The 10,327-nt window shown below is 40.5% G+C and overlaps 1 protein-coding gene across 2 annotated transcripts; it reads left to right on the forward strand.

The window, feature by feature from the left end:
* The first annotated feature begins 238 nt into the window (after positions 1-238).
* LOC105020308 (NADH-cytochrome b5 reductase 3-like) lies at positions 239-9,958 on the forward strand. 2 transcript variants are annotated; one of them, XM_010887232.5, is made up of 10 exons: positions 239-370; positions 1,378-1,437; positions 4,248-4,370; positions 6,958-7,030; positions 7,220-7,326; positions 7,437-7,566; positions 8,044-8,127; positions 8,224-8,309; positions 8,400-8,499; positions 8,730-9,958. In XM_010887232.5, the coding sequence occupies exons 2-10, from the start codon at positions 1,435-1,437 to the stop codon at positions 8,900-8,902; spliced, it is 879 nt and encodes a 292-aa protein (XP_010885534.2). In that variant the 5' UTR covers positions 239-370; positions 1,378-1,434; the 3' UTR covers positions 8,903-9,958. The 2 variants fall into 2 exon arrangements, with proteins under 2 accessions (XP_010885534.2, XP_010885533.2); XM_010887231.5 differs by lacking the exon at positions 1,378-1,437.
* Positions 9,959-10,327: the final 369 nt, after the last annotated feature.

Raw genomic sequence — 10,327 nt, forward strand, 5'->3', positions numbered from 1 at the left:
AGACTAGGCTTTGCTTCCATCTACTGGACACGACTGTATGCCCATTGTCTCCTGATAGACGTTTTAGAAATGCAGTCAAATAAATAAACATAGATGAATCCCACAAATGTTTATTCAACATCAAACCTAATTTCAGTAGTCCAGATGATGTTAAACAAAATAATTTTGCATTGTTTATGCTGTCATGGGACTTGCATTGTACTCTTATTTTGAAACGCATTTTAGAATTGCTGAAAAAAAATTGTGCACTGAATCGATGTTGATTGCTCAGTCCGTAACGTTACACTATTTTGACAGAGCTGTTAGACTTTTTTTTTCCCCTGTGGCCTTGTAAGGTGTCGAAAGTAAGATGCTGTCTTACATCATTGGGGTAAGAATAATTAACAAAAATAATAGTTTATATATTGGATGGACTCAACGTTCGCACTGTCAAACGCTATCTTGGGAGTTGACTGCGAAAGGTATATTGCGTAGATAGTTCGCTAGCTGTTTACTCTGTACTGAGCTATCGCTACTAATGCTATCAGCTTCTAGTTAGCCACACATGGCTAATGTTAAATAGGTAGCTACAGCTATTTCTTGTTAACCAACGTCTTTGTACTCCACCATAACTACAGTTGGTATACTACACAGTCATGTTTGCTATAAAGTTACGGCTAGCTTGATAACCAAACTAAAGCATTGGCTTTGAGTGATGTTTGGGCGTATAAAAAAGGTTAGCTCGCTAGCCAGCAAGTTAACTTGCTTGTCATGTAAATTCACTGTCCACATCACATTCTATATCCATCTTAATTCGCAGTTGATATTTAATAGAACTATATGCGAAAAGTGGTGTCTATAGTTTACGTGAATGACAGTTCCGTGACCAAAAATTGGCTGCGTAAAGATAGCTAGTATTCTGCCAGCAGCACTAATGTCTAGAATCGTATAGTAATGACGAATCCTTCAAAATTAAAGAGGCGATGTCAATTTATTTCAGTGTGTGTAGTTCGTTCTAGAGATACAGACACCCAGAGTTAATGTTATGAGTTAATATTTAAAAACGTTCCCCATCTTAACTTTCTGCCAGAGATTGCATTGATTCCTTAGACACTATTAAAATAACACAAACAAAATTGTATGAGAAGCACTTTTATTACAGGCAGCCCTGTTGTGGATTTTATAATGTGGAAGCATTTGGGAATGCCTAATAGAATTTGCACAATTTTCTCTAAAATGCTTTTACAAAAATATTTGGTATTCAAACTATCTTTTAAAGATAAACAGCTATGGGCTGGAACTGGAGAAGTGAAACTAACCCTTATTCCCAGAGTGAGTTATGAATTCTCCTATTGATCATATGAGATCTGAATGGTATGTTTGCCCCTTTAATTCCAGTGGCTAGGCATTGCAAGCTATTGAAGTCATGAGCCAGATCTGAAGGCATACACCCACATGGTAAATATTTGTTAGGCAGGTACATCGATTACTCTTGTAAATTGCCAGTATATTTTGCCACATTCACTCAAAAACGTAAGTTAGACAAACACACACATTGATTCTATAATTTTGTGGAATGTTACATTTAATAGTAATTCATTACAGTTAGGCTTGTTGTTTCAGTTCCCATAAAGTGACTATTTATGTAACTTAGTCACTTGATGTAGAAAGTAAGGCATTAAGTTAATTTCAAATAACTAATTTTATTTTATATTCACGTTTTGGTTACTTAAGTCCGGAAACGCACATCTAATGGGATATCGTATAATCCAATCCTATTGTCTCAAACAATCATATACCATAGTTTGAAACAATATTTGCGTTTGGTTCTTCAATCATGGATCTCTTAAATCTAGAAAAGATGTTGTTTTGCAATTGCCTTCAGATTTTCTGGCCAGGTTTATTCAACAACCTGTATGTACAGACCTCAGTACTAGATTGATCCATTGCAGTGAATGATGAAGACCAAAACTAATAGCAGTAGCCTGTACACTGGTGAACAAACCGTCTTTACCACTGTGTTGCATCACCTCTTCTTTTAATCAATACTCTGTAAGAGTTTGGGAACTGAGGAGACCAATTGCTTTAGTTTTGAAAGTGACGATTTTTCGGGGTCTCTTTTGTCATATTTTTCATCACATAATGCGCCAAATGTTTTCCATAGGTGACAGGTCCGGACTGCAGAAAGGCCAGTTTAGCACCCAGACTCTCTTTCTACGGAGTCATGCTGATGTAATACGTGCAGAATGTGGTTTGGTAGTCTTGCTGAAAAAGGCGAGGCCTTCTCTGAAAAAGATGTTGTCTGGATGGCAGTATATGTTACTTCAAAATGTATATATATTGTTCAGCATTAATGGTGCCTTCACCCATGACGTGCACTAATGCACCCCAATACCCTCAAGGATGCTGGATTTTGGACTGTGTGGTGATAGGAAGCCGGATAGTCCCTCTCCTCTTTAGTCCGGAGGATGCTGCGTCCATGATTCACAATATTTTGATTAGTTGGACCTGAGGACCGTTCTCCCACATTGTCTCTGTCCATCTTAAATGAGCTTGGGTCCAGAGAAGGCGGAAATGTTTCTGGATCTTGTTTACATCTGGTTTCTTCTTTGCATGGTGGAGTTTGAACTTGCATTTGTGGATGCAGTAACATACTGTGTTCATTGACAGTGGTTTTCAGAAATGTTCCTGAGTGATTTCCACTACAGAATGGTTTCTGTATTTTAATGCAGTGTCACTGAGGGCCCGAAGATCATGACCATCCAATATTGGTTGTTGCATTTACCTTTGCATAAAGAGATTTCTCTGGATTCTCTGAATCTTTTAATTATATTTTGTACCATAGAGGATGAGATCCCCAAACTCTTTGCAATTTTACGATGAGAAACGTTCTTCTTTAATTGTTGCACTATCTGCCTGCAGTCTTTCACAGAGTGGTGATCCCCTCCCCATCCTCACTTCTGACAGACCCATCCTCTGGGATGCTCTTTTTATACACAATCACGTCACTGACCAATGAACCAAATTCGTTTTAAGATGTTTTTTTTATTTATTTTTAAAGCAATACGCAACTTTTCTAGTCTTATGTTACCCCTGTCCGTGACAGTAGCCATTAAGGGATACAGTTGTTCAGTAATGGTGCTGTGGCATTTACATTTTCACTTGGTATCAAGGGAACTAATGTGTGCCAGGAAAACCTTCCACCACACCACGGCCACCACCCTGTACTGTTGACAGAAGGCAAGATGGGTCTATAGACCCATGCTGTTCACGCCAAATCCTGACTGTCATCAGCACGATGCAACTTGAGCCTGGTTTGATTGGATCAGGCAGTGTTTTTCCACTCCTGAATCTTCTAGTGTTGGGGTTTGCATACGCATTTGTACTACAACTTAATAGCGTATACTGCATGTGCCGACAGGCCTGCTGCTCTCTGGACGTTTCTCTTAATAAACACGTTGTGTTTTAAAAGAGCACGCGGTTGCAAAAAAGCAAACACAACTACAAACTGACCACTGGCCCGTGAATGAGGACCCACGGTGTCCTGATTTCACTGTTTGCAGGCTCTGTATTTTGAAGGCAAAGTCCCCAAATTATGGCGAGCCTAATCGTTATTGTTGCTTGATTCACAAGGCTGAAGCCTGTGGCCCTGACTGTGGCCCCATTATGTTAATTCTGAGTTTGGTCCAATCAGGTTTACCTAGTGTTGCCTAGCCACACCCTATGGAAGCACCTGAAATGTACCCCCTGGCCTTAATGCTTCTTGAGTGGCAGTTGTGTGCATCATTCATTATAATAATAGATTTCTTCAGTGCAAAACAAATGAAACAAATTGTCTTCCTTCATACAGACATTTGCAGAAGGTGGAAAGAGCAGGCGTTGAGTGGAGCTTGGTTTTCATGTGCACCTGTGTGTCATCTGCCTGGCAGTGACATTGGACACAGTGATGTCTGAAGATCTGCCCAAGTGGGAGCATGTAGAGCAGGAAGAGGATAGGTCTTAGCACTGACCCATGCGGGACACCACAGGTTATGCTACAGTATATAATTAAATGTTGGCTCCAATTGTACATTGACTGTTGCTCTGCAAATATCAGTACAAAAAGGTAAACATTCTGTATCTGTTGACATGTTGCTACGGTCTATAACCTCTCCACCCCATTCACAATTCTGGCTGCAGTCTTTACCGTTTTAAGTTTAGAAACAATGTTATTTTCCCCATGATATTCACATTGACATTCACCCCTTTTTTTCCCCCCATCTCCGCAGCTCATTCGGAGCAGTATCAACAACATCATCAACCTGATCCTCAGCCTCTTTGCAAAAAAGAAACCCGCAATCACCTTAGAGGACTCTAACCTGAAATATGCATTAAAGCTGATAGATAAAGAGGTAAGAATTATCTTGTGTTGTGCTTCTTATTAGTCTGCTGTAGTAAAACTATAGACATATTGGGGAAACACAGTCACACATTTTTCTAGTATGCACTCAAAAAGCAAAATGGTTAGTGGATGAAATCATTTTGATACATTTTAAAAATGTCCTAATGTGATATGCTATCAGTATTTTAAAATCAGTTGACTGAGATGTGTCCTGATATCGTTTAGTACTTTTACAAAAAATCTGAAAAAGAGTATTAATCCAATGTGATTAGCTGCTCCACTCAGCTGGCAAAGCAAGGTCTGGGCATTTGTTGGTTCCTTGGAACCAGCTCATTAACTTTAAATAAAAAATTACTTTCAGGATGATCCTTGTATTGCCACAACATTTTATGTTTGTGTTTATCCACACGACAAATGTTCACCTGATTACCTGATATTAACCCACCATCCTAGGATAAAGGTTTTTAACTCTGTCCATGGCAACATGGTAACATGGCCAATGCCATCTAACTCCCACTCCACTAGATGCCAGCTAGTCAGCAAACAAAGTATATAGCGATCAATAAGACCTTGAAACCTTTTGTGGAACTACAAAAACACCCAACAAAATAGACAAATGCTAGCCAGTAGATAAGAATGATGCATATCTTTACTGAACTGTACAAATATTAGCTACAATTACAGGTGTGGCCTAGTTTTAGTTGATTATTGTGCATATTTTATCTGGTTATAAAAATATGCTTTGTGACTTCTCACTCCAGACATGGACAAGTGGTATATTTAGTTGCATTTATTAGTTTCATTAGAAAATGTTTGTTCACAGGTAATGATATACGATACATTTCTCATCAACAGACATGTGTATAATCTCCATGGAGTACACTTACCATTCTGAGGTTAGAATAAGTCCCTCACAAAAAACAATTAAAACACTGTTTCCAAAAAAGTTGTGACGCTGCATAAAATGTATTATAAACAGAATGCAATGATCTGCAAATCATTTATCGGTGTATTTTATTGAAAACAGTACAAAGACAACATATCAGAAGTTGAAACTGAGAAATGTTATTGTTTTTGGAAAAGTACATGCCCATTTAGAATTTGATGCCAGTAACGTCAAAACGACAAAAACGTTGGGACGGGTAAGTTTACCACTGTGTTTCATCATTACTTCTTTTAACAACACTCTGTAAGTGTTTGGGAACTGAGGAGACCTATTGCTGTAGTTTTGAAAGTGAAATGGATTCCCATTCTTGCTTGATATAGGATTTCAGCTGCTTAAGAGTCTCCTTTGACTTATTTTTCAGTTTATAATGCGCCAAATGTTTTCAATGGGCGACAGGTCTGGATTGCAGGCAGGCCAGTTTAGCACCCAGACTCTTACTAGGGAGCCATGCTGTTGTAATATGTGCAGAATGTGGTTTGGCATTGTTTTGCTGAAATAAGCAAGGCCTATCCTGAAAAAGACATTGTCTGGATGGCAGCATATGTTGCTCTAAAACCTGTTCAGCATTAATGGTGCCTTCAAAAATGTCATCCATGCCATGTGAACTAATGCACTCACATACCGTCACGGATGCTGGGTTTTGAACGGTGCGCTGAAAAGAAGCCGGATGGTCCCTCTCTTCTGTAGTCCGGAGGACGCTGCGTCCATGATTCCCATAAATAATCAGACGACAGGACAGTTTTCCACTTTGACTTAGTCCATGTTAAATGAGTTTGGGCCCAGAGAAGGCAGTGGCGCTTCTGGATCTTGTTTATATGTGATTTCTTCTTTGCATGGTTGAATTCTAACTTGCATTTGTGGATGCAGGGACATACTGTGTTCATTGACAATGGTTTTCAGAAGTGCTCCTGAGCCCATGCAGTGATGTCCACTACAGAATCTTGTCTGTTTTTATTGCAGTGCCGCCTGCAATATTGGTTTTCGGCCTTGTCCATTCCGTACAGAGATTTCTCTGGAGTCTGAGAATCTTTTAATGATATTATGTACCGTAGATGATGAGATTCCCAAACCCTTTGCAATTTTACGTTGAGAAACATAATTCAGAAATTGTTGGATTTGGAGTGAACCGCTACCCATACTCACTTCTGACAGACCCATCCTCTCTGGAATGATCTTTTAATACCCAATCATGTTACTGACCTGTTGCCAGTTTACCTCACTAGTTGTGTGAGCATTACACAAATGTTTCCAGTCTTTTGTTTCCTCTATCTTAACTTTTTTTGAAACGTGTTGCTGGCATCAAATTGAAAGTGGGCATGTATTTTTCAAGAAACAATAAAATGTCTCCATTTCATTATGTTGTCTTTGTACAATGTTCTGTTAAATATGGAGTTTAAATAATTTGCACACTTTTTCTAGAAACCGATTTGCACATTTCTTTCCCGACCTTGGCAGCAGCACCGAGTCTGTGCTATAACGTTGAGTCATAGGACAAAACATTTTTTTCAACAAGTTTGTTGATAGCCACATGCCACCCAAAAAGCAACTGACATTAGGGTTATATAATTGCCTCGGTTAGTATATTGGATTTGTATTGTGGATAACTCTTTTTGCAGTTTGGTGTCATGCCGTGTTGTGGCTGTTTTCACAGATCATTAGTCATGACACAAGGAAATTTCGTTTTGCCCTGCGGGAGCCAAGCCACGTCCTTGGCCTTCCCATCGGTAAGTGCATTCAACTGAGATTGTAGTCCAGCTTGTGATATACCTGTAGACACGCTATATAACGTGCGTTGTTGTGAATCTGAATTCCCACTGTTCATCAAAGGAAATATTATGCGTTCTGCTCGCGTAGTCTTGCCACTGTCACTCATCTTCATTCAAGTGGTCGTCTGCATGTGTTTTTCTTCCCAGGGCAACATATATACCTGTCTGCCAAGATAGATGGAGTCCTGGTGGTCAGACCATACACGCCTGTTTCTAGTGATGACGACATTGGCTTCGTAGACCTGGTAGTCAAGGTACACAAATCTGACGATGCTTGCTGTAGTCATTGATCCCTTTTATAATTCCACCTGTCTCCTTGTGCTCTTTAGTTTTTCAATAAATGTTTTTTTTTTTGGATTCACAGATTTACTACAAGAACGTTCATCCAAAATTTCCTGAAGGTGGCAAAATGAGTCAGTACTTGGAGAGCCTGCGGATTGGCGATACCATCGACTTCAGAGGCCCCAATGGCCTGCTGGTCTACAAAGGAAAAGGTGTCTCAACATGATGGTTTTTAAGCCTGCTGTTTTGTGTTGGGGCTGAAATCTGAGGGGTATTGGAAAGTTTATTAAAGCTAGTGTCAAATGTGCCCAAGTGGAATGTGCCAATCTTTAAATTGCTGACTTCGGAAGTTACTGGATAACCATGATTCTATTCACTATATGGTATTGCAACCAGTAGGACCTTTGGTTGGTGGATTGGCCTTGGTGGGCCTGGGCTTTTGTAGTTTCTGTATTGTATATTGGGTATTAAAAGGCTATTGTAGTAGAAGCAAGCTCAGACTGGAAACCATTGGAGTTTTTGGTGGCGGGGGTTAAACAGAGCCCACAGCCCTATTGATGTGAGAATGATAAACTGTAAATAACAAGGTTTCTTATTTTTCAAAAGTTGACTAATCACTACTCTGATTTATGTACATAATGAAAAGTACACGCAAACCATTCCTGTACTTATCAGTTTTTTTTCAACAGGGTCTTTTGCCATCAAGGCAGAGAAAAAGGCGGTGCCTGTAACCAAAACTGCCAAGCAAGTGGGCATGATCGCTGGAGGGACGGGTAAGACCAAAGCCTACGTACATGTTTAATCTATCCTTAACAGAATGGCAGTCGGTGATTGGTTGACATGTGATCTACTGGATCCTGTTCTCTCAGGAATCACTCCTATGCTGCAGATCATCAAAGCTATAATGAAGGATCCCCAGGACCAGACTGTGTGTCATCTGCTCTTTGCCAACCAGGTCAGCATCTTCCATTTATCTATCTTGAAGTCATTTACCTTTAAAGAAACTTCAAACAGTTCTAGTAATCAAGGTCCTGACCCTTGTCAGACTGAAAAGGACATCCTGTTACGACCTGAGTTGGAGGAGATTGAAGCAAATCACCCAAACCGATTCAAGCTGTGGTTTACCCTGGACAGAGCTCCTGAGGGTAGGGGATGTCCACAAACTCTATTATTTTTAATTTAACTTGATCTTGAGATATATACAGTACCAGTCAAACGTTTGGACACCTACTCATCCAATTTTTTTAATTGAACTGTTTTCCGTATTGTAGAGTAATAGTATGACCCTTGTAGTAAACAATACATGCGTTCCTATTTTTGCCTTAATGGTCCCAAATTATTTAGTTTTACCTTTTAACTTCTCTTCTGTCACCAGGTTGGGAATACAGCCAAGGCTTTATCAGTGAAGACATGGTTAGGAACCATCTTCCACCCCCCGGTGAAGACACACTCATCCTCCTGTGTGGACCCCCTCCCATGATCCAGTTTGCCTGCAACCCCAACCTGGACAAAGTAGGTCACTCCAACAGCCGGAGGTTTACCTTCTAAAAGTGGACCGGTTAAATATTGGTTTCCTTAAATAGAGGATCAGCCCCACCCAAAAATATTAAGTACTCCGTCAATCAAAATCATGTTGCTCATCTTTAATCAGAATCTGGACCAATTTCTGTATTTACCACAGTGTTTACACCTCGCTTTAACGTGTTTGTTGCCATCTGATCAGGTGACCTCTTGTTTAAACATCAAAGTAGGCTCCAAAATGCATGCTGCAAAGGATTACTGCAAATGTGTCTGAATACCTTTGATCTGTAAGTAGGTCAACAACGTGTATTATTTTAGATTTACACTGTTATAACTGGTTATATGATAAACAACAGCCTTTCGGCAACCATGTTTTGTGCTGGCATTGGATGTGGTCATGATCTATGCGTCTTGACTGTCTACACCTATATTGAATGTGGACAAGATCAGGATAGCAGATGCATGTTGAACAAGGTGTAAACAGGCCCTGAGCTGTGCCTCTATTTCCTAAACACAAACTGTGTCCAAAGCAATTTTCTCTCGATTTTGGGGATTTAATTAAAGGGCATACCATTTACTGAATTTCATCACAGAGGTAAGAGAGAACAGATGTTAACAGATCATGGGCCGGTTTTCGCAGACACAGATTAAGCCTATAGTCTAGGACTAAAACAAGCTCAATAGAGTTTTCTATTATTAGATTTTAAAAAATTGTCCTAGAATAAACTTAATCTCTGTCTGTGAAACCGGCCCCATGTGTGTTCTGGTATAATGTAACTTGAGTGCCTTATAAATGGCCATCCTTTAAGTAACATTTGATATGCACTGCTGAAGTTTGACCATATACTGCTTACTTTGATAAGAATTTTTTGCACAGTAGTATCTGTTGTCATTTAGTGTTGAAGGTATGTGTTTGTTACTCATATCCCAATCACACTGCTTTTTTGTTTATAAATGTTTGGATAAAGTGTTTGCTTATTGTCCCTATGCAGATTGTAGAATACTTCTAAAACCTTGACCTTCATAGCACTTATTACTGTCATCTGTTGTTACACAAATGAGACCAATAAAATACAAATGCAACAAGGTGTTGGTGTGAAGTCTGTAAGAGTTGGTTCTGGATATGTAAAAAGGGTCCCCCATCCCCCACGGGGAGTTGGGGGATGGGGGTGTGTGACACCCCAGCCACCCACCCAATGGAGGGGGGGGGGGACTACCCCATCCCCTCCCCCCAGTTTGGGGATGGGGGACGGGTACAGGATCACCCCTCCTCCATCGGGGATGGTGAATGGGCACAGGTAGCCCGTCCCCCATCCCCAACGGAGGTTGGGGAGCCGGAGTTGGGGATGTCCCCCATCCCCAACCCCGCCTCCCCACCCCCCCCCCCCCCCCGGTTGGGGATGGGGGACGGGCGCGGGGGGGCATCACCCGCCGCCCACCCCCAACCCCCCT

The sequence above is a fragment of the Esox lucius genome, chromosome 23, assembly GCF_011004845.1.
Source record: "Esox lucius isolate fEsoLuc1 chromosome 23, fEsoLuc1.pri, whole genome shotgun sequence".
Taxonomy (NCBI): domain Eukaryota; kingdom Metazoa; phylum Chordata; class Actinopteri; order Esociformes; family Esocidae; genus Esox; species Esox lucius.

Coding starts and splice junctions, on each gene's coding strand:
- LOC105020308 (XM_010887231.5), top strand. CDS start 350: ATGCTGTCTTACATCATTGGG. Junction 4,371..6,957: donor TAAAGCTGATAGATAAAGAG/GTAAGAATTATC, acceptor CTGTTTTCACAG/ATCATTAGTCATGACACAAG. Junction 8,128..8,223: donor CATGATCGCTGGAGGGACGG/GTAAGACCAAAG, acceptor CTGTTCTCTCAG/GAATCACTCCTATGCTGCAG.